The 23,226-nt window shown below is 37.9% G+C and overlaps 1 protein-coding gene across 1 annotated transcript; it reads left to right on the top strand.

Moving 5' to 3' along the window:
* The first annotated feature begins 842 nt into the window (after window positions 1-842).
* On the top strand, window positions 843-22,543 carry kctd1 (potassium channel tetramerization domain containing 1). Its single transcript, XM_052095424.1, has 5 exons — window positions 843-2,254; window positions 8,240-8,430; window positions 12,164-12,308; window positions 15,816-16,121; window positions 21,772-22,543. The coding sequence occupies exons 1-5, from the start codon at window positions 848-850 to the stop codon at window positions 21,934-21,936; spliced, it is 2,214 nt and encodes a 737-aa protein (XP_051951384.1). The 5' UTR covers window positions 843-847; the 3' UTR covers window positions 21,937-22,543.
* Window positions 22,544-23,226: the final 683 nt, after the last annotated feature.

Here is a 23,226-nt window from a genome sequence, read left to right as displayed (position 1 = left end):
TTTGTGAGTTTTCAATGAAACTATTTTTAGTGTGGTATTTCATGCATACTGGCAATCATGGCATACAGACACCTCAGGATGTGCACTTTCACAGAAATAGCAATTAGCTCATCACACCTTCATCTCTCTCTCTCACTGTCTCTCTCTCTCTGAACAGGGAAAGTAATGTCACATTGTCTCTCTTTCTTACATATATACAAAAGGCTGTATAGACACATGACATACCCATAGAAAGATCTACAGTATGGCCTCAGGGTTAGACAAGATCACAGCTGCTACAGGAAAATCCCAAATCAAGACTGCCTGAGCTGCATGCTCTTTTAATAATTAGCAGGTGTGTGTGTGTGTGTGTGTGTGTGTGTGTGTGTGTGTGTGTGTGTGTGTGTGTGTGTGATGCTTGTAATGCATGTTGGAAGGAATGATTACAGATGTATTGCCTAACTCAGTTGCAGTCCAATACAGAGTATAGCTGACTGTTTGTCTCTTTCTCATCATGTATCTCTTTTTCTAAGTGTGTTGAGAGTGGGTGTATGGGAGCATGCTTTAATTTTGGGGATTCTAGCTCCCCTTTCCCTGCACCTTTAAGAGCGCGTGATTGTGCTAAGTCGTAGCTGAAGGTCACTAAAACACACACAAAAAAGCGCTGCGGTCCAATATAGCGCATGCGCACTGCCTCGGGACTCATACACTGTCAGACTGCACTATGGCGAGAATGCCTGGCAGCAGGGACCGCTGCTGTAGAGATGAACCGGACCTGATGGCAGAGGATCGGGACAGAGACGGAGGCTCAGCCGAGGAAGAGGAGGGAGAGATACAGGAGATCCAGATCACTGGGGACGAGGGAGAAATGTCAGAAGAAGAAGCCGAGTTAGAGTGGGAGGAGTGCGGGGAGCCCGACAGCTGCGCTACCGTGGAAACGGAGGAAGCGGTCCTCATGCGGAATACGGACCAGCGCTGCGGGGACGAGCTCGACCAGTTGTGCGCAGCTGTAGACTCGGAGCCCGAGGGAGACATGCATCGCTCCCCGTCCGATCGCTCCAGGCTTAGTGAGAACACGCGCTTGGCCACCCGATACGCGGTGCGAATCTTCAGGGAATACCTGACGGAGAAGACGCAAAGTACGGACTTTGAGAGCATGGATAAGCACGCGCTCTGTAAAATGCTGCGCTCTTTCTATTCCGAGGCGCGCTCCAAAAGCGGCCAGCTGTACAGCAAGTCTTCTCTCATCAGCATACGGAGCTCGCTCAACCGGTACCTGAATGAGCCCCCCTTCTGCCGCACGCTCGACCTCACCAAGGACCCCGAGCTGCGCAGTGCAAACCTGGCGCTCGCCGCGGTCATACGCAAACTGGAGGAGCAGGGCGCCGGTCCCGTGGTGCAGAAACAAGCCATTACGCGCTCGGACCTGAGAAAACTCTACACTTCTGCAGTGTTCAGCGCCAGCACGCCTTTCGGGCTGCTCAATAAAGTGTGGTTCGAGACTTGCATGTACTTCTGCACGAGGGGACGGGAGAATCAGCGAGAGCTCGAGGAGGACTCTTTCGGTTTAGCCATGGACGAGGACGGAAGAAAGTTTGTGTACTTCAAAGCTCTCGGGCCGTACCACAAATCTCGATCCTCCTCCTGGACTAAAAAAAGGTCTGACACGGACGATGACAACCTTCCCCGCATGTACGAGACCGGCACGGACTTTTGTCCTTACGCGAGTTTCGTGAAGTACCTCTCGAAGCGCAATCCTCTCTGCAAGGCTTTTTTCCAGCGTCCGCGGGATCACTGCAGCGAAAGTGACACGACCTGGTACGAGAATAAAGCTATCGGTAAAAACCTGCTGGGCACGAGAATGCAGATGCTCTCGCGGGCCGCCAAATTGTCAAAGACCTACACAAACCACTGCATTGGCGCGGTCTCCATAGCAACGCTCAACGGCATTGCGGGCATCGGGTCAAAGTTAGCGCCTCTCCACGTCTCTCCGGAAACGGTCAACAGAGCCCGCGAGGCACATCACTTCCAGCACCTGCTGCTGAGCTGTGCGCAGGACTGCGAGGAAGAGCCCGAGCTCAAACCGCAGAAAGTGTTCAAGCGCCCGCGGACGCTCGTCTATCCGGTGAGCGTTTCAGGACCAGGGCCAGGGGCATCGCCAAAAAGACTGTGCGCGCGCGCTACTGTGGAGCGCGCGGAGTCTCCGACGGTCACCGCTCGGGTTACCTCTCATTGCGAAGGCAACGGAGAACCCCCTCATATGCTTCCCTCACAGGTAGGCTTATAGCGATTTCATCTTTTGCAAATCGGCATAACGTAATAAAACGATTTTGTGCACATTGCTGTCTTGCAAGAGCGTGAAATAAGTGTTACAAGCTGTCCTCTGTGAGTCAAATGTAGGCAAATGAATGAATAAAAGCAACAACAGTGGGTTGTCAAATCTGACTCTTCTGTATGTCATTTTACGAGGAGCATTGGCCAGAAAAGTCCCTCGTTTAGGCTACTTGTTCATTAAAATGTCATTGTGTAGTCCTCAGAGAGAATGCTTTCAATTTGACCTGAAACACAACCTTGAATTGTCCTGTCACTGGTCCTCCACGATGATCCAAACAAGTTTTTCTGTGTATTCTTTGTTTGCTCGTTTGTTTGTTATTTCAGAGTTTCTCTATATGGTTAGGTAGCATTAAGACTTTTAAACAAGTTTATTGCTATGTGTTTGTCCTTTTTTTTTTTCTAACTCTGAAAACAAGTCCATTTCTATCTTTAGTCAGAGGCCACTGCAAAAGCCACCAGTGGTGGCCTATTATGAATGATTAAGATTGATTCTTGTTGAATATTATTAGGCTATGCTTTTTAAGTAGGCTATACTAAAACAGGTCCTGATTTCTTTCCTGGGCCTTTACCCTTAGCAGGTGAGTGAAGGTGAGTGTGAAAACTAAAAGCATTTTTTGCCTGCGGAGGAATGAGCTATTGCACCTGTGCAGCACTCCAACAAGAAACGTTGACTCTTAAACACAATGTCTGTGAAAAGCTGTTTGTAGTGTGTCAAGCGTACAAATACAAATAAAAAAAGGATTTTGTGCTGAAGTAAATATAGCAGAAAATATTAAGTACTTTTTACATTGAAGAAGAAAGTCTAAGCATGAACTTGAAAATGTTAAGAACATTCTACATTGGTACTTGATACAAGTAAAAATGAATGCTCTAGCTCATAAGTAAATAGTAATATTTAGGATTGTTTTTTATCTTTACAATGTGTCACCATGTATCAATTCTAAAATAGAAAACCTTATCATTTTTATTCTTTAATTTGAGTACATTTTACTTATTTTTTCGAAGCTGGTGTTTCCAGCATACACTGGGATTGAATAATTAATGAGCTTGCATGGTTTCACTGTTTGCAAGTTGATTTACACCATTTTTACTGTTGTTTTTGTTTACCTGTTGATTGTTACCATCATCATGTTTTGTGCACCATGTTTTGTGGTCTGCACGTGCAGCTCTGTATCTTGCTTCTATTGCCAGTAATGTAAGGTGATGTTGTCTAATTAGTAAACTACATAGAGTAGCATGATTAAATGTGTTTATAAGGAAAGTTCAAAATGTGAAGTTCCATGTACATCATATTTGTAAGTAAAAGCTGCTGTATTAACTGAAATATTTGAGTTAAATATACTCACTTTAATCAATATAGTGTCATGAAGTTAATGACATTATACTTACTTTTATACCATTTCAATTTACTAAGACAAATAGTGTGCTAGCACTTAAAAAGGGATAGTTCAGCCAAAAATTAAAACTCTCTCATCATTTACTCACTTTCATGCCATCCCAGATGTGTATGACTTTGTTTCTTCTTCAGACCACAATTTAAGATTTTTAGAAGAATATCTAAACTCTGCTGGTCCTTTCAATGCAAGTCAATGGTGACCAGAACTTTGAAGCTCCACAAATCACAGCAAACATGAAAGATCAATATTTAAGTCATTTGTTTTACTGTAAATCTTCACTTTCACATTATTTTACATTTTAAAAGTGAAAGTGTAGATTTATGGTTAAAAAGGACTTAAATATTGATCTGTGTGTCACCCACACCTGTTATATCACTTCTGAAGATATAGATTAAACCACTGAAGTTAAATAGGTTACTTTTATGCTGCCTTTATGGGCTTTTTGAAGCTTCAAAGTTCTGGCTGCAATTCACTAGCACTGTATGGACTAACAGAGCTGAAATAATCATTTAAAAATCTGCATTTGTGTTCTGCAGAAGAAAGAAAGTCAAACATATCTGGGATGGCATGAGGGTGAGTAAATAATGAGAGAATTTTAATTGGTGAACTATACCTTCAAGTATATCTTTCTTGTAATATTTTTCAGTGTAGACTTCAGCTGCATTACACTACATTAATGCACATAATCAAACCAAACAGAGTGCTCCAGTGATAGTGCCACATCCAGATACATATTATACGTATTTTCTCTTCAATACACAAAAATATTTATTTTCAGGAATTTTCTTTTCCTTGTAGATTGTTGTACACCATCATAATGCTATTCCTTTACTTTGTGTGTGTAGGCATGCACTGAAATCACAGTAGCTCAATGGGGTTAAGATCCATAACACTCTTTTCCAATTACCTGTTGTTGAATGTCTGTTTCTTTGCCCACTATAACCTATTCTTTTTGTATTTCTGTTTCAAAAGTAGCTTTTTCTTTGCAATTATTTCCATGAGGCCTGCACCCCTGAATCTCCTCTTTACTGTTGTACATGAAACTGGTGATGAGCGGGTAGAATTCAATGGAGCTGTCAGCTGAGGACATGTGAGGCGTCTATTTCACAAACTAGAGACTCTGATGTATTTATCCTCTTGTTTAGTTGTACATCTGGCCTGCCACATCTCTTTCTGTCCTTGTTAGTGCCAGTTGTATTTGGCTTTGAAGACTGTAGTGTACACCTTTGTATGAAATCTTCAGTTTTTTGGCAATTTCAAGCATTGTATAGTCTATCATTCCTCAAAACAATGACTGACTGACGAGTTTCTAGAGAAAGCTATTTCTTTTTTTGCCATTTTTGACCTAATATTGACCTTAAAACATGCCAGTGTATTGCATACTGTAGAAACTAAAAAATAAAGACAATGTTAATCTTCATTTAATGAAACAAATAGCTTTCTGCTGTGTTTGATATAATGGCAAGTGGTTTTCTAGTACCAAATTAACAATTTATGATGATTACTCAAGGATAAGATGTTGGAGTGATGGCTGCTGGAAATGGGGCCTGTCTAGATTTGATCAGAAATGACATTTTCAAATAGTGATGGTGCTGTTGTTTACATCAGTAATGTCCTGACTATACATTTTGATCAGCTGAATGCCACTTTGGGTAATTAAAGTAAAAATGTCCTTCCGAAAACCTTTGGCCGCCAGTGTATATATTATTTGTGCATTTAACACCCCAATTCTGTTCTGTTTAGGAATTGCCAGTGTCTTAATGTCTTGCATTAATGTATCACTTTTTTTACTGTCACTTTAATGTATTACACTAATTTACTGCTCTGTTCCCAATTGACACCCCTATAAAATTCAGTTTGAATACTGTTTCAATACAGCTGAGTGAACAAGCTTTTTTCTTTAAGCTTAAGCTATATCACGACATGTATATTTACATTTTATATACATGTGAGTAAAAATGACTATGCAAATTACACTTTCTTTGGTCAAAAGCCTCTGATAATTGAATTAAAACAAAATTCCACATAATTCTCTAATTTCTTCACTTCCTACACTACAAAACTAAGATTAGCAAGAAATTAATATAATTTTTTTTTTAAATGAGGGATGAGAAAAAGCATTTTTGGCTAAAGTTAGTCTTCCCACAGGCATTCAACCACCATCAGAAAAATGGTTACCGCTAAACACCCAGTAGTGCCAGATATGTTTATCATTAGTGCTTTAATGTATTAGCCTGGATGCATGTTTACTTGCACATGTTTTGTGTATAACAGGGTTTATGCTTGTTTTCAGGACTCTGTATAAGCTAACCTTGTGAACCCATTCTCTCAGCATGTTTCATTCTCCAAGACAGTCGACTCAGATAGCTTTACTTTGCTCTAGGCAAAAAAGGCATTGATATGCACTTGCGCTAAGTACACTTATGTTACAGTTTTGTTTGTTTGTTTCTTTTCTGTTTTTCATCTTTAAAGGAAAGTTTGCCGCTGGCTGTTTCATTGTGCCTCAGTAGTGACCGCAGAGATTTAGCAAACAGTTATTACCAGCACAAGCAGATATTATGTCAAACAAAGCACTTGGAATGAGCCCCGGATGATGCTAATGAGAGCGAGGCTATAGTAATAAATTATGTTTAGTGCTCACAGCGTAGTCACCAGTAATGCTATCATTGGTAAATGTAATTCCTTCCAGTCGTGTTGTAATGCAGTGGTCAAGGTAAAATGATTGTTTGTGTTTTTTGTTGTGTCCTCTAATTCCATGCTCACATTGGCTAAATGCATTTAAAATACTTTCCCCTATCTAAGTTTCATGTGCAGAAGCAACTATAAGTAAGCCATTTGTAGGCTGACTTCCAAGAAGTGTGTAAACACTGTGAACCTGCAACACTTTCAAAATATTGTATCGTTTAAAGCGCTTGACAGCGGCATGAGTTTTAAGAGTGTTTGGGAACTCTGTTTGGAAATTCCCCCTTAAAGTCAGCATGAACTCTAAATGAACTAATTACTATATTAATACTCTTTCTTGGTCTTATTGTATCCAATTTATCAATGCACGTTATTCCAATAAAAAAATAAAAAAGTTTGTCTGCTTGATCTTGCATCAAAATATTATGGCTTTGCCTTTGAAACAACATTTATTTTTGGCTAATGCCACCAGTACCTCTTATTTTTCCACTTGTCATATAGAGACCACTTTTTACAAACTCTTTGAATAACCTGTTTCACTTATAAATATTTCACATTACAGGAGTAAAATGGGTTGCGATTGTCGTTTCATGTTGACTTTACGTGACTTAAAGTGATAGTTCACAGAAAAATTTTAATTATCTCATTGTTTACTCACCCTCATGCCATCCTAGATATGTATAATGTTTTTTCTTCTGCAGAACACAAACAAAGATTTTTAGAAGAATATCTCAACTCTGTTGGTGCATTCAATGCAACTGAATAGTGGCTAGAACTTTCAATGTCCAAAAAGCACATAAATACAGCATAAAAGTAATCCATATGACTCTAGTGGTTAAAACCATATCTTCAGAAGTGATATGATTGGTTAGGGTGAAAAAACACCATCAGTATTTAATTATTATTTAACTATTAATCTCCACCTTTGACTAGCCCCAACCAGTAGGTGGCGATATGCATAAAGAATTTGAATCGGCAAAAAAACAAAAGGAGAAAGTCAAAGTGGAGATTTATGGTTAAAAAAAGAACTTAAGTATTGATCTGTTTTTTATTAAAAAAACTTTAAACACAATCATATCACTTCTGAAGACAGATTTAAACACTGGAGTCTTGTGGATTACTTTTATGCTGCCTTTATGTGCTTTTTGGACCTTTAAAATTCTGGCCACCATTCACTTGCATTGTATGGACCTTTAGGACCTAAAACTCTTCATTTGTGTTCTGCACAAGACAGATAGTCATCCACAACTGAGATGTGGGTGACTAAATGATGAGAGAAGCTTAATTTTGGGGTGAACTATACTTTTAAAGGTGCTGCGATAAAAGCGATTTTAGCCATTCTGGAACTTCCAAGAGACTGAGCCTTTGAATTAGATACCCCCTCTTTCCAAAACACCACCCTGCAAAGATAGAATAGAGCACCAAACAGCAGAGCAGTATGTCTTCTCACAATTGTCAAACACAACAGAAGCAAAATAGCGCCCTCAGCTGACAACTGTGATGAATCTGAATATGAATGATTCGCTTCAACTACTACAATATGAGAACTTGCAAAATGATTAAAAGTCAGAAAGCACGTCAACGTCTTCTGAATGGCTGATCAAATAACGTGTCCATGGTCACATTTTTGTTTGTTGTTTACACAGTCTAGTTCTGTCACAGAAGCCATTGAGACACTTTTCAGGACACTTATTTCAGTGATATCTTTCAGTGAGAAGGAAAATGTTCTGCATACCATTCCATAAAAAAATTGTTTACAGCACATTTGACCTTTAACTATGAATATTAATCTTGGGATTGCAGAGATCTGAACTATAGTCTCAACCAACATGTTTTTTGTGTCTCAGGAGAATCGCAGCAACAGTGTGGGCATGTCAAATCGGCCTCTCTTGGCGCATTCGCCTGCCTCCCCGCTGGGCACAGCTGGCATCCCCACACCTGCACAGCTTACAAAGGCCAACGCACCAGTCCATATCGATGTAGGGGGTCACATGTATACCAGCAGCCTGGCCACACTTTCCAAATTCCCAGAGTCCAGGTAAAATACACACAGGCACATAAACATAACACCAATAGTTCCTGCAGTTTTTAAGCAGATGGTACACTCATAAATCAAAATTCTGTCATCATTTACTCACTTTTATGTTATTCCAACTCTGCATGAATTTCTGTCTTGCATGGAACACAAAAGGAGTTATCTAGCAGAATGCCAAACTACTCTTTTCTATCCAATGAATGTGGGTCCAGTGATGTCCCATTCTTCTGCTTTTATTTTTAACAGTTGATTTCATTTACACCACTCTCATATAATTCAGTTGGCAGTCTGCTTCAAATTTTGAGAACAGATGTCATACTCTGAACATATCTGTTCACACACAAGTCCTTCATAATGTGTGCTTATCCTTTGTGTGTGTGTGTGTGTGTGTGTGTGTGTGTGTGTGTGTGTGTGTGTGTGTGTGTGTGTGTGTGTGTGTGTGTGAGCGTGTATTTATCACTTTGTGGGTACCAAATGTCCCCATAAGGATAGTAAAACCCGAAATTTTTGACCTTGTGGGGACATTTTGTCGGTCCCCATGAGGAAAACAGCTTATAAATCATACTAAATTATGTTTTTTGAAAATGTAAAAATGCAGAAAGTTTTCTGTGAGGGTTAGGTTTAGGGGTTGGGTTAGGTTTAGGGGATAGAATATAAAGTTTGTACAGTATAAAAACCATTATGTCTATGGAAAGTCCCCATAAAACATGGAAACACAACGTGTGTGTGTGTGTGTGTGTGTGTGTGTGTGTGTGTGTGTGTGTGTGTGTGTGTGTGTGTGTGTGTGTGTGTGTTTGTGGCTTGTCTGTGCTCATTAGCTCACTGACCGGTATATTTCTGCAATGCCAAAGAGTATTATTGTCTTGTAGCTACTGACTGAGTCAAACATCAGAGCACAGGCCAAAAGGAGCCTGGAGCACTTCAAGCTCCTGTCTCACAACTGCTCAAATGTCTCACGCAGTTTTAGCCGCACACTGCATCCTATTGTGTCATAAAAATGCATAAAGTCTCTCACATTGTCTCATACTTTATCAAACAGACTTGTCCACACAGTCTCTGATCTCAGATCAGATCTAGCACAGCCTCAAATATCTTACTAAAGCTGCTCAAGCCAGTGCTACTCTTGCCTTTATTTTTTGTCACAGATGTTTCTGAGAAAGGCGTAGACATATCTAACAAATGACAGTTGTGATCCATTTCACCCTTGGCTACTTTATCACAAACAATATCAATATGACAACACACACTAGGGCAGAACAATTAATCGAAATAAAATCGAAATCATGATATGACCCAGTGTGATTATCAAACTGCGAGGGCTGCAGTTTAATTAAGTAAATAAATAGTCTGAATGTGCTTCCCGCTGTGCTGCGCTTATGTGTACAGCTGTTTTCTTAAATACATGTAAACGTGGTCCATGTATTACACATGTGTTTTCAGAGCAGTTCTGTGCTATATATGTATGAATTCTATCTATCTGGTGCCCTGAGTAACGAATGTTCTCTGAGTTTGGTTCGGTGTGCTATCGTTCGCTCAGCACAGTATATTTAAAGAGCACCAGAATGACTTTAATTGATCATGTGCATAATTTCACATATGTATTGCTGCTACAGTTTACTATGCCAATCTAAAATAACCCCATGACACAGGGGTTTTTTGGACAGAAAGGGAGATGAAAGCATTTCACTGCATTAAAAGGCTGTTGTCAACTCAACTACAAACAACAGAAACTTAATTTATTACAATTGAGTTATATTATTATTATTATTAGACAATAATAATATTTCTATTATAATTTCTTAACATTATTATTATTATTATATTACAATTATATAATATTCAAGTTGACTGTTTTAAAAAAAATCAATATCAAATTAAAAGGCTATTTACTCTAGCCATCACTGGATGTTATATTGTGTATATGTATCTTTCATATAGCCTGTATTTTCAGTTAAAGTATGTCATTTTGTGGTTTGACAGCTTGAATGAAAAACCTATTCAAGGCTACATACAGAGAAATTGCATAATAAATGTCACCATTTCTAATCATTCAGTTTGCACAGTTACACCAGTTTCATACACTAACCTGCAAACTCATCAACGTCACTTTGTTGATTCTTCTGCGCCTTTCCTACCCACAGCCAAATTCAGTAAAGGTTATATCACCTTCTTGTGGTCTCCCAAAGCTCTTACACCACATTTCATAAACAGAAGGTAACTGAGAAATTATGCTTCTAATTTAAAAATGTATCAATAAAATAACGTGACAATCAATAATCAAGATACAGTACTGTGCAACATTTTTAGGCACTTGTGAAAAATGTTTGATAGTGAGGATGTCTTAAAAAATAATGACATAAATAGTTTTCATTTATCAAATAACATCATACAAAATCTAATAAACATAAAAGGCTAAATCAATATTTGGTGTGACCAACTTTGCCTTCAAAAAAGCACCAATTCTCCTAGGTACACCTGGACACCTTTTTCTTGGTTGTTGGCTGATAGGATGTTCCAAGCTTCTTGGAGAATTCACCACAGTTCTTCTATTTCAGCTGTCTGAACTGCTTCTGTCTCTTTATAATATCTCAGACTGATTCGATGTTCAGTGGGGGTCTCTGTGAGACCCATGCCATCTGCTGCAGGGCTCCCTGTTCTTCAATTCTATTTGCAGAAGGAATGTTTGGGAGTTTAAAATGTGTATTACCTATTGACACACTAATGCTGAAAATATACATAACCATCTTAATATGAATGTTTTTGTTAAACACCTTATGTGCCTAAAACTTTTGCACAGTACTGTATATCTATATTTTTTCCCAAATGATTATCATATTGCAGTTTAAATCACAATTGCAAAGTTTTTCAAAATAATCGTGATTAGACTTTTTGTTCAAATCATTCAGCTGACTGCCAGATAATGGTTGCTGGATGATGACATTTTTGTCATTGGGAGCAATGAGGGCTGCTGCTTCCAGCAATGGCTTCTTAGAAGCTGATGCAGATGCAGGCTACATTTAAAGAATCTGTGTTGACTGAATGGACTGTCCACTGTTGGACAATCATGATATATACACTAAATATGCATGAGCACATTCACGGATACAGTTTGATTCTTCACTTGCATGTGTTTTTTTATAATTATTGTTTTAGCAAATAAAAACTGAAGAAGTTTATAAGAAAGCTCTTTGTTATTTAGTTATCCACAGGGGTCAAGGTTTGGCTAGTTAGCCCCTGCTGGTAGATGCCGTAACTACATCATTATGTGGGCAAAATCTTGTTTCTCCAATGATGACCATTCAAAAGTAGCCAGTGTTCTGATGGGAAAAAAATCTGCATATGCAACATATAAATTGCAATTATTTCATTATATTAGAGTAAATATTTTACTAGTTCTCAGATTTTTTTGAGGGCTCTTAAAATCATGAAATGGAGTACTATTTTTCCACTAGGAATATGTAATTTTCCTGCAGCTCCAGAGTGAGATGTCACATGGCATCAGTTGCAGATTTAGGCATGGCCGACATGGGCAGCTGCCTGGGGCTAGGTTCAACTAAGTTCACATGAGCAAAGATGGCATCAAGCAAGTCAAATTCTTCAGATTGGGGAATGCACCAGCCAAGCAACTTCCTTTGAGATGAATGGCAATGCTTACGGATATATCTCTTCATGCATTATAGACCTTCTTGGGTTAAATGCAAAAAAATTTTTATATCTCTCTGTTACTTTTTTGCAGGATTGGCCGTTTATTTGATGGCACAGAGCCCATTGTATTGGACAGCCTGAAACAGCATTACTTTATAGATCGGGACGGTCACATGTTCCGCTACATATTAAACTTTCTCAGGACCTCAAAACTGCTCATCCCAGATGATTTTAAGGTAAGTTTTAATTAGGGCTGATTCACTGATTCATAATTCACTCCAGGGGGCACTGCAGAGGAATTTAGACTCTACTCATGAAAAGGTTAAAGGTGCTTTACGCGATTTTAGCCGTTCTAAGTTCCACAAGACTGAGCCATTGATTTAGCCATGCCCCCTTTTAAAAACACTGCACTGATTCCATTGAGACTGACACAAAGCATGTTCCCATGGTTGTGAAACACAACAGTAGCTAAATAGTGCCCTATCTGAAATCTGTATTAATACACAGCCCTAGTGTTAATGCTAGTACATCCTTATTGGTGCCATATTTAGATTTGTTTTTAATGGCACACAAAAATTTACCTTTTGTCATTATTTACTCACCATCCAAAGCTATTATGCTCTAGGGTTTGCACAGACTAGTTGACTATGTAGGAGACACTGTCAGCCTGAAGTCGACTAGTAACTTTTCATGTGTTTTTTTTTTCAATAGTCAAGTCATTTTTATTTGTATAGCACCTTTCACAACACACATCGTTTCAAAGCAGCTTTACAGAAGATCATCATCAATAGAAAATGAAACCGTAATATCTATAATGTCTTAGAGTGATCATTGTGTAGTTTGATAATATAATATTGTGAATTGTGTTTAAAAATAATAATTAAATAGTAAGTGTATTTTGAAACCCAGTGAGCAAGCCGAAGCCGACTGTGTCAAGGTGTCTGTAGGACATTCAGGCAGTGGCGTATTTCCGAAATGTAGAATGGCAGTGGAAGACTTATTTATGAGGAATGCTCAACCTGATTTGTTAGGTTATAGTTTCAGATAGCACTTTCCTAATGAATATTACTGAATCGTCCAATCAGTTAACACTTGCTCATGCATATAAATTATTATTCCTCTGCCATCCTACATTTCGGAAAACCACCAGCATGTGTGGAGGCTGATGCTCTGCACTGAAAGAGCGAAGTGAATCAAATGTACTTTGATAAAGGTGACACAGATGGTACAGTAACCTCCATTATATGCAAAATGGCCTTCAAATATTACAGAAATGTTAGTTCTGTAATTATTTTATAATTTGGACATCTGACCTGGCTGCTGTTTGTTCCTTCAAGAATACTAATCAGTAACAGTTAGAAATGCGCTACTAGTTGGAGTACAATGACATGACTGATTCGACCTGCTAGATCCTGTATCTGCCTGTAATCATCTGGTTAAGCAGCTGCAAGAGGAGGAGAAACCGCCTGCAGCTACAGATAGTCCAGGCTGCACTAAAATATGTTCAGTCCCGATCTTAAAATCCACGATCCCGGATCCGGGATTTAAAATTACGTCAGTAATAATGTACTTCCAATTTTAAATGTATGCGGAGGAGTTATGAGCTCATATCTGGTACCATTTGAAAGCTTAGAATGTCTACTTTCTTGAGATATGCATCACTTTGGCATTTGTTTTACACTAAGTAACTTATTTACAATAAATTACATAGTTCCACCCATCAAAAGTCGTGTCATAATTATGTGCGTTTTTGAATACGCATATTTCTCATATCGCTCAAATATGACGCACATGTACAAACCATGTATCAAATGAAAGCTCTCATTGCCAGTAAGAAGTTCCAATAAGTCTTTTTATTGAGGTATAATCACATATCTAATACACTTTGAATGAATCATGAAGTATACAATCAACATTTGTAAACATACAAGTGAAATTATTGAATATTTGCCGTGCTACTCGCACTAGACAGCACAGTTAGCCACAAATGCTACATAATCCTTTACCTTAGGTTATTCTCTGCAAAATGAGCCGTTTTTCAGTGTTTTCTGTGGTTGTGTTCCCAAGTAATCCCTCGATATGTCACGCGAGTGCAGAAACACCACAAAGTAATGTTATATGATATTCAACAATCCAGGAAAATATGTAAACATCCGATCCGGATAAAGCATATATTGCCGTAAAGCTTAGACCCTCCGCTTTCCGGCAATGTCTCTCAAGATCAAATAGACCAATCAGGGGCTGTGATATTGCATCCTGACTGTGAAGTGATCACTAGGTAGGTTACGTGCGCAAAACACACAGACGCGTCTCACCAGACACCTGAGCGCATATTTACCACTTTCAACAGTGTTTTATGTAATGACAAAGGGTTTTCTGTAAAATTACACTGGGATTTTGCATTTATAGCACTGTATATGGGTATGGGGAGACTTTAGATTTGGGTAGGCGGAAAGTACACCAAAAAAGGTAATATTCCTCCCTTCAAATAAATTGAAATAGATATTAAATAAAACATGATACAGACAAAATTCCTTTTTCAGGTATTTGCTGACATCTAGTGGAAACAGCCAAAACTGTCTGCTTGCTGCTAGGGTTTACAGGGCTTGAGTTATACACTTTCAAAAATGAATTTATATTAAAAAAATCAAAAAGTGTCTCTTTTTAGGAGGGTTATTACTGTTCAGACAACATATATTTAATTTTTTTTTATTTTTAGCAGTGTTTTATGCAACTTCAAAGGGTTTCCTGTAAAATGACACCAAAACTGTGTATTTAGGCCAAAGTATGTGGGAATGGGAAGCTTTTTAATTTGGGTAGGCCAAATCCAGGCGAAAATCCCCCAAAATGGCAAGGATCTTAAGAGCTAACTTTAAGGTACAACTTAACTTTTTTGGTAAATCTTAAGGTACATCTCAAGGTACGCCTGCTTACTATTGCACAATTCTAATAAAAAAGTGCTTATGAGAAGATTACATAATAGTCTATGTTTATTCCATCCGATCCGTTCACATACGAAACAACTCTCAGACTGTCACTCTTAATATTCCCCTCAGGTGTCAAACTACAATGTGTGTTTCCATGCCAACCTATAGGATCCTAGGCACAGCCTAGCTGGCTATCTAATGCCTGACAACATCATGCTCCATTGATGTTTTTTAAATTACAAATAGCTAGCTAAAGCCCATTACATTGTAGCGAAGGGTTAGGGTTAGGTCTATCTATTGTATACTGCAAGATTCAATGGGTAGGGGAGTGGCATTTCTTCCCAATATGGCTTTCAGGCTCCAAACAGAAAAAAACACCATTAAAGTAGTCCATATGACTTGTACACTACAATAGGTTTGTGTGACGCAAATATAAGCCATTATTCACTGATAATTTTCCCCAACGCTAAAACTCACGTGAAAGTGCAAGATTATCAGTGAATCATGACTCAGATTTCAGTCAGGTTCTCTCACAAACTTATTGTATGGCTTCAGAAGACTTGGAATATAACACACAAGTCATATGGACTACCATGAAATACATTTATGGTGCTTTTTGTATCCTTTTTTGGAGCTCAATGGTTCACTATCACTATCTAAGTTTTGTGTGGCTAGAGCTGGGTAACTATTCTTCAAAAATAAAAAATAACAGCATACAGGTTGGAACGACATGAGGGTGAGTAAATAATAACACAATTTTAATTTTGGGTGAACTATCCCTTTAATATCAATTCTGCCATCTATCTGTCTCTGTAGGAATATTCTCTACTGTACGAGGAGGCGCGATATTTCCAGTTGCAGCCACTGCAGGCTGAGCTGGAGCGCTGGCGTTCTGAGCAGGACTCTAAGTACACATCACGGATGTGTGAGTGTGTCGTCATTCGTGTGGCCCCCGAGCTGGGAGAGAGGATAACACTCAGCGGCGATAAAGCACTCATCGAGGACATCTTCCCAGAGATAGGGGACGTCATGTGCAACTCCGTCAACGCTGGCTGGAATCACGATTCTACTCATGTTATACGCTTCCCTCTCAATGGATACTGCCACCTCAACTCTGTACAGGTGCATAACACCTTATACACTCACACTCATTGCAAAACAACTTACACCTCATCGTTAGTATTTTACTTTCTATTTAAAGAGCCCATGAAATCACTTTGAGGAGCACAGTTTTCTTTCCTGTTTGCATGGGATGATATCAGGCCCAGACTGGCTGTTGTGAGCGGCAGGTGGAATCCCAGTGGCCTGGTGACTGATTTGACCCACTCCCCCGCTTACCTTTTTTTTATTTATATACTTATTCATTATTATTTTATATTATTACCACCCAAATGATTTCTGAATTTGGCTTTTGAAAATAAATTACAAATCCGCTAGTCTTGAATAATCTGGGCCACCCCTAAAATGGGTCATACCATTGACATTGACTAGTAAATGCGTGGAAAACCCCGCTCATTCAAGGACACGTATTCATTCAGTACATGGACAGTGCACAGAAAGTGTCTAAATGCTTGTGTACAGTTGAATGATCAGTTTTACCCTCTTTAACTTAATACTGTTGATCCGAATATATGAAGCATGCTGTCTGCTGAAATAATGAAAAATAACCAGAAAATTAACTGAAGTGAAAGACAAGATTTGAACTGTCAATCAGACGTGCGTGGAAGTTGCATTCACTTCTATAGCAACAATAGGCTGAGGATGCACTTTCTCTCAGAATCACTGATGGTAGAAAGAAAAAGAAAGAAACAAAACTGTACTTTTTTACTTAAAATGAAAATCAGATAAATGCTCTCACGTATAAATTATTACGCGTAATAAAATGAAGAATAATGAATAAATAAAATCAATGCATGTTTCTTTTTTAAATATTCTAATGGTAGTTTTGTAAAAAAAAAATTTAATAATAATAATCTTAGTCACAAAAAGTTCAATTAGGCCCTATAATGATAGCAAATTATCACAACATGGAGTGATATTTACAACAACAAAAACAAAACCTTCCTTTTGTACTGAGATTTCAGTTGCCAATGAAGACAAGATGAATCAGATAAAGAGATCAAAGAGGACAGGTTTACTATTCAGTGAACAAAAGTTAGTTTAGGAGTCGTTGAGAAAGTGCACGATAATATTTACATCTTGGGTAATCTTCTGTTAATGTTAATCTCTACACATACTAATACAGTTTAATATTTAAAATTGGTAATGTAACATCATTAAGAACTAACATGAACTAACAATGAAACATATGTATTAATAAACATTAAAGAGCCCATATTATACTAATTTACAGGTTCATAATTTTATATTGGGGGTCTACCCATAAAATATATTTACATGCTTTAATGTTCAAAAAACATGTTATTTTTCTCATACTGTACATTTCTTTTCCCCAATCGACATACTCTGGCTGAAACGCTCTGATTTACCTCCTGTCTCTTTAAAGCCCCCCTTTCCGAAATGCCCAGTGTGCTCTGATTGGTTAGCTGGCCTAGTCTGTTGTGATTGGTCAACCGCATACAGCGTGTCAGAAATGTAACGCCCCATTCCATTACCGAGTTTCAGCTCCTGAGTCTTTCTGGGCAGTTCTGTAAACACTACTGTAACTATGGTAACAATGGCACTGGTTCTGCCATACTAGCTCTAGCCGAGTCCGATAATGAATTAAATAATGAAAGTTTGGAAGAACAAGCTGATCAACCCGAACCACCTTTGCAAACACGACTTGAACAGGACGTTTCACAGTGTTAAGTTTTCATTTAGTAGCTTTCTTACAAATTCACTGTTGATTATTATGAACATAACAAAACTTCTAGTAAAAGACACGTAGTGCTTCTCAGTTAGTCATCTTTTGCTGGAATGGGTGTAGCCACATTTTATCTCCCAATATATGAACGGAGAACAGGGGCTTACTCCCGGTTTAATGAGCAAGTTAGCCTTGGACTACCATGGATAGTGGCCGTAACATTACAGCTTTTAATTATATAATTATATAAGACACTTTAGATCGACCATTTTGTTCTATGTAAAAGCCAGCCCACAGCTGAATAGTAAACCCTTACATAGAAAGTTAGCCGAGCACTAACGTGGATTGAGCACTAACGTGGATTGCAGATGTAAAATTACCATTTGTAAACATAAATCCGTCTCCACACTTGATAATTATTCATGATGGTAAGAATGACAAACAGTCTGCATAATTCTACACAATTGTAAGTAAAAGTGGACCCGCAGCTGATTAGGAAAACTATTTCAACACACACTATTGTACATCGTAGCTACACCACAAAACTCTGCATTTGAACTCTTGGTAGCAGATAAATCCACAAAAAATTAAACATACTTACAAGTGGTGGTCCTTAAGCGCCAGGTTGTCCCAGCAAAGTGGGAACTGCACCATCTTTCAAGAGTAACTGTCTTGAAAATCCGGCATTGGTTGTGGTTGTACTGCTGAGGAATAGTGGTAAAAATAATTTGTAACCACTGATACTTCAATTTGTCTGCCTTTAGAAGTCCAAACAGAGGTTTTGCTTTCGCAATGAAGAAAACAGCGTCTTCTAGACATGGCTACAACACTAACCCAACTCATCCTGGTCTCGGCTATAACTACGTTAGTTTGAGGGTGGGCTAAAGTAGCCCTTAGATGCAAATGTGTTACATAGTGACATATATACTTTACGGAAAGAAATGGCTGGACTACAATCCAGCTCATTCTTTTAGTTCTTGAGCAGTGCTGTCTGTGGGAGAGAATAACTCCCTTTTGCATGGACTTTGTGCTTTGTAACTTTATAGAGTTTTACATGCACAAAGAGCTATGTTACACACTAATGGAAAGGTAAAATTCACAAAAGCATAATAGGGCCTCTTTAACTAAGATGAACAAATGCATTAAAAATGAGTAAAAGAATGTTACATGTTCATGTGTTACCGAACAGTATACGACATTAGAATACTATGTATTGTTAAATCATTATCAAAATTTGTTGTGGGTTTATTGGGTTGCCTGGATGAGTATAAGACTTCCGACCTGACATTATGTCCCAGTAAATAGATGGATATAACATATTTATTTGTAAAAAAAAAATATTTAGTTTATTTTTGTATTTTATTAACTTTTATTATTATTTTAATATTTGTGTGTATGTCTAGAGGCTCTTTATTCCTGTTTGCTTATTACATCTTTTGGCCCATGGCACTTGCTGTCACACTAAAGGCCCAAACATACTCTACGCAAATACGTGAACGCATACGCACCTTGCTACCCAAGCTCAATTTCACGTGTCTTTGCATTGTGAAATGTGTTAGCGCTCAATTCTTAACACAACGCTAGTACGTGCTGCATTCTCAATGTTGCCGCAAGGGGCGTTAGAGCACATTTCCTTCTTTCAATCAACAACTGTCATGGCAGACTTGGGCAGCAATTTGAGTTGAATCAGGGGGTGCTCACCCTGCAGTCTGTGTGGGTCCAAAGGTCCCAGGGTAGTGACGGGGACACAATACTGTAAAAAGGCACTGGTACACCTTGGTGCTGTTGCATCATCCAGGTGGAACCTGCACACTGGTGGTGGTTGAGGAAAGTCCCCTGTTCAATATGTAAAGTGCTTTGAGTGTAGTGTCAGAAAAGCACTATATAAATGTAATGTTCATTCATTCATTAATTAATTCATAATGGAACCAGGAGATTTAGAAAAGTAGAGGAAGACAGGCAGGAAAAATTTGAGAAAAAGAGGGAAAAACAGACAGAAATTTTGACCTGTGGGTAGGGGGTGAGAAAAAAGATAGAGAAAGGGAAAGATAGTGGGAAAAGGCTAAATGAGAGAACAAAGTGAGAGGAAAGGAGGGATGCAGTGCTGGACAGAAAAAAAGAGGAAGAGACTTCCTCAAGGCACAATGATGGAATGTGATCTCACAGTTCTGTGGAGCGAATATCTGTAGGACTGGAAGGAATATGAGTGTGAGAGAGAGAGTGAAAGAGAGATCAAAAAGGGAGAGTTACGGAGAAATATAAAGAGAAATAAATAAAAAGAGAGAATAAGCAAGTGGATTTCAAGTATCTCATCTTATTCAGATGGGAGACAGGACAGACGGTCTATAACAGTGATTCCCAACCAGAGGCACACATAACCCAGGGGGTACTTGGAAAGATTTTTTTTTTACATTAATCTCAAGATGTTTTTCAGTTCCTTTTAAGGAAAGAAAATTGTGTGTGTGTGTGTGTGTGTGTGTGTGTGTGTGTGTGTGTGTGTGTGTGTGTGTGTGTGTGTGATGTATCACTTTGTGGGACCAAATGTCCCATAAGGATAGTAAACCAAATTCTGACCTTGTGGGGACATTTTGTCGGTCCCCATGAGGAAAACAGCTTCTAAATCATACTAAATTATGCTTTTTGAAAATGTAAAAATGCAGAAAGTTTTCTGTGAGGGTTAGGTTTATGGGATAGAATATAAAGTTTGTACAGTATAAAAACCATTATGTCTATGGAAAGTCCCCATAAATCATGGAAACACTACGTGTGTGTGTGTGTGTGTGTGTGTGTGTGTTTGTGTGAATGACACTTGTGCTACACTATTATTATTAATATTGATATTAATAGTAATGCTAAATAATATCCAGTATAATATGAGGTAACACATTATTTCTGGTTTGTTGTAAATGAAGGTGTATTTTAGATTGATATTGGGATTGAAGGGGTAATTGTTAGTACTGTGACAGAAAAGACACAAACACTGGTCTTTAATACTTTCACTGTCTGTATGCTTTTGCCAATATGATCTCATAGAAACCTACATTATTACTATATTTTAGCTTAAATGATTTTATGTTACTCTTACGTATTTACTGCAGTTTCCTGATGAAACGAACACTAGAGGCACTACAACAAAAATTAATTAAAGGGATAATTCACCCAAAAATGATCATTCTCTCTTCATTTACTCACCCTCATGCAATCCTAGATGTGTATGACTTTCTTTCTTCTGCATAACATATACAAATCATATCAGCTCTGTTTGTTCTTACAATGCAAGTGAATGGTGGCTAGACCTTTGAAGCTCCAAAAAGCAGCATAAAAGTAATCCATAAGACTTCAGTGGTTAAATCCATATCTTCAGAAGCAATATGGTAGGTGTGGATGAGAAACAGATCAATATTTTAGTCCTTTTTTCATAAATCTCCACTTTCACTTTCAAAATGTGAAAGTGGAGCTTCAATGGTCTAGTCACCATTCACTTGCATTGTAAGAACCAACAGAGCTGAGATACAATATTCTTTGTTTATGTTATGCAGAAGAAAGTCATACACATCTAGGATGGCATGAAGTTGAGTAAATTATGAGAGAATGTTAATTTTTTAAAGTAGGTTTAGAGTAGGTAGGTAGGTTTCGTTGATTTAAAACTTGATAGAGCATTAACTTTAAAAACCTCATCTGTTTGAGAGAAAATTAAACTCTCTTTTAGCATCACTCAGTGGACATTTCACCTTGGAACTGCCGCGATACATGTAATGAACCACATAATATCATTTTGCAGATATGTTGTCACAGTCACATAATTTTCATGAGATCAAGCATGATTTTCCTCTAATATTTTCTGTCTTACTAAAAGAAGGATTTTATGATACCACTGCTCACATGTTAATTCTGTGTTTTTCTGGTACATTTGTTAAAGAGACAATAATGAGTTGGTGTTTGTGTGGAAATTGTTGTTTTAATCAGGTTCTGGAGCGACTGCAGCAAAGAGGTTTTGAGATCGCTGCTTCTTGTGGCGGCGGTGTGGACTCATCCCAGTTCAGTGAGTATGTACTGAGGAGAGAGATCAAACGAAGTCACCGTGGGGTCATGACCTCCGTCATTCGAATCAAACAGGAACCGCTGGATTAGCCGTCCACTCTGACAGAAAAATAAACTGGATATGGCATTTTTAACTGAATTTAAAGGATGTATTGATTTGCTGTTTATGTTGTGGTCCTGCAAGACATTTCTTCAAGGGTACTGTCCATAAATAAAAGAGTTTAAATAAGGAACAAGATTGGGATTTTTCCAAACCTCTCTGGTTATGCTGAGTTGTCACCATCAGATTTTTTGTTTTATCCTTCATTTCAGAAGGTTTGTTTTAAAACTGAAAGACTGAACCTTTGCCAGATTCGTCTCCATCATGACAAGGAGAGGAAGAGGCTAAACAAATGATATTAGACTCCATATAAGACATCCTGTAAAGAATTTCATCAGCCATACTTATTTAATAATCTGTTTGATGAATCATTTGTGTTGCAAATCTTCAAGTGTTTCTTGCATAAATATTGTATCACCCCAGAGGCTATTAGAAGTGCAAATTACACCTAATTAGAAAAATAAATACACACACAAAAATTTGATGTGATTCTGGGAATTTTTACAGAGTAAAAAGAAATTAAGTTTCTAGGAATGTTGCCATTAGGTGAAACTTCCTTTTAATCAAACTGTATGAATTAAAAGATGTTTACAAAAACGTAACGGTTCCTAATCTTGATTGTTATCATCAGTTTGGGCTTTTTGCAGACAAGTTCTAAAAGCAAAACTGTCAAGCCAGTAAGAGGAATTATCTTTGAATAATCTATTATTATTATTATTATTATTATTATTATTATTATTTGTTTGGTCAAAAGTTGACATGGTTTGGCTCTACACTAAATGTGGTTCATAATACATGAGATTAAAGTTTGAGAAGAATGTAATGTGACATTGTTAATAAAGTTTTTAAGAAACAAATCAAGACTTATTATTGACATTTTGGGCAATGTGCTTACAGCAAACCACAAGTTTCACACTGAAATAATATTATTTTATAAAACGTCATTTTTTTTAAGCAATTGAAATTGCTACTGTGGATATACGTAATATTAAAACAAATATATACAAACAAAAAAAACAGTAAATAATAATATAAATATTAAATTTTGCTAACAAAGGGCAATCTCTAGAGAAAAAGCAGTCACTGAAAAATCATTCGACAAAATTACTTTTAAAACTATTAACGAAGAACTGGAGAGTACAATCTTGTTAGGTTATGAACGGAAGTAGTGGACATAGTTCATTTCGTTAAATTGCTTTCTTTTCATCTTGATTACTGATGACGTAGTTTTTGAGGTGACAGGTGGACCCAATACAACGTAGACGACAAGCGTTGACTGA

The sequence above is a fragment of the Xyrauchen texanus genome, chromosome 28 (assembly GCF_025860055.1).
Source record: "Xyrauchen texanus isolate HMW12.3.18 chromosome 28, RBS_HiC_50CHRs, whole genome shotgun sequence".
Lineage (NCBI taxonomy): Eukaryota > Metazoa > Chordata > Actinopteri > Cypriniformes > Catostomidae > Xyrauchen > Xyrauchen texanus.
This window is presented reverse-complemented; position numbering and strand designations above follow the sequence as displayed.

Excerpts from the sequence above, each read along its gene's own strand:
- kctd1 (XM_052095424.1), top strand. The coding sequence starts at position 848 with ATGTCAGAAGAAGAAGCCGAGTTAGAGTGGGAGGAGTGCGGGGAGCCC. Across the intron at positions 2,255-8,239 it reads CTCATATGCTTCCCTCACAG|GAGAATCGCAGCAACAGTGT; the intron begins GTAGGCTTATAG and ends TTTGTGTCTCAG. Across the intron at positions 8,431-12,163 it reads TCCAAATTCCCAGAGTCCAG|GATTGGCCGTTTATTTGATG; the intron begins GTAAAATACACA and ends ACTTTTTTGCAG.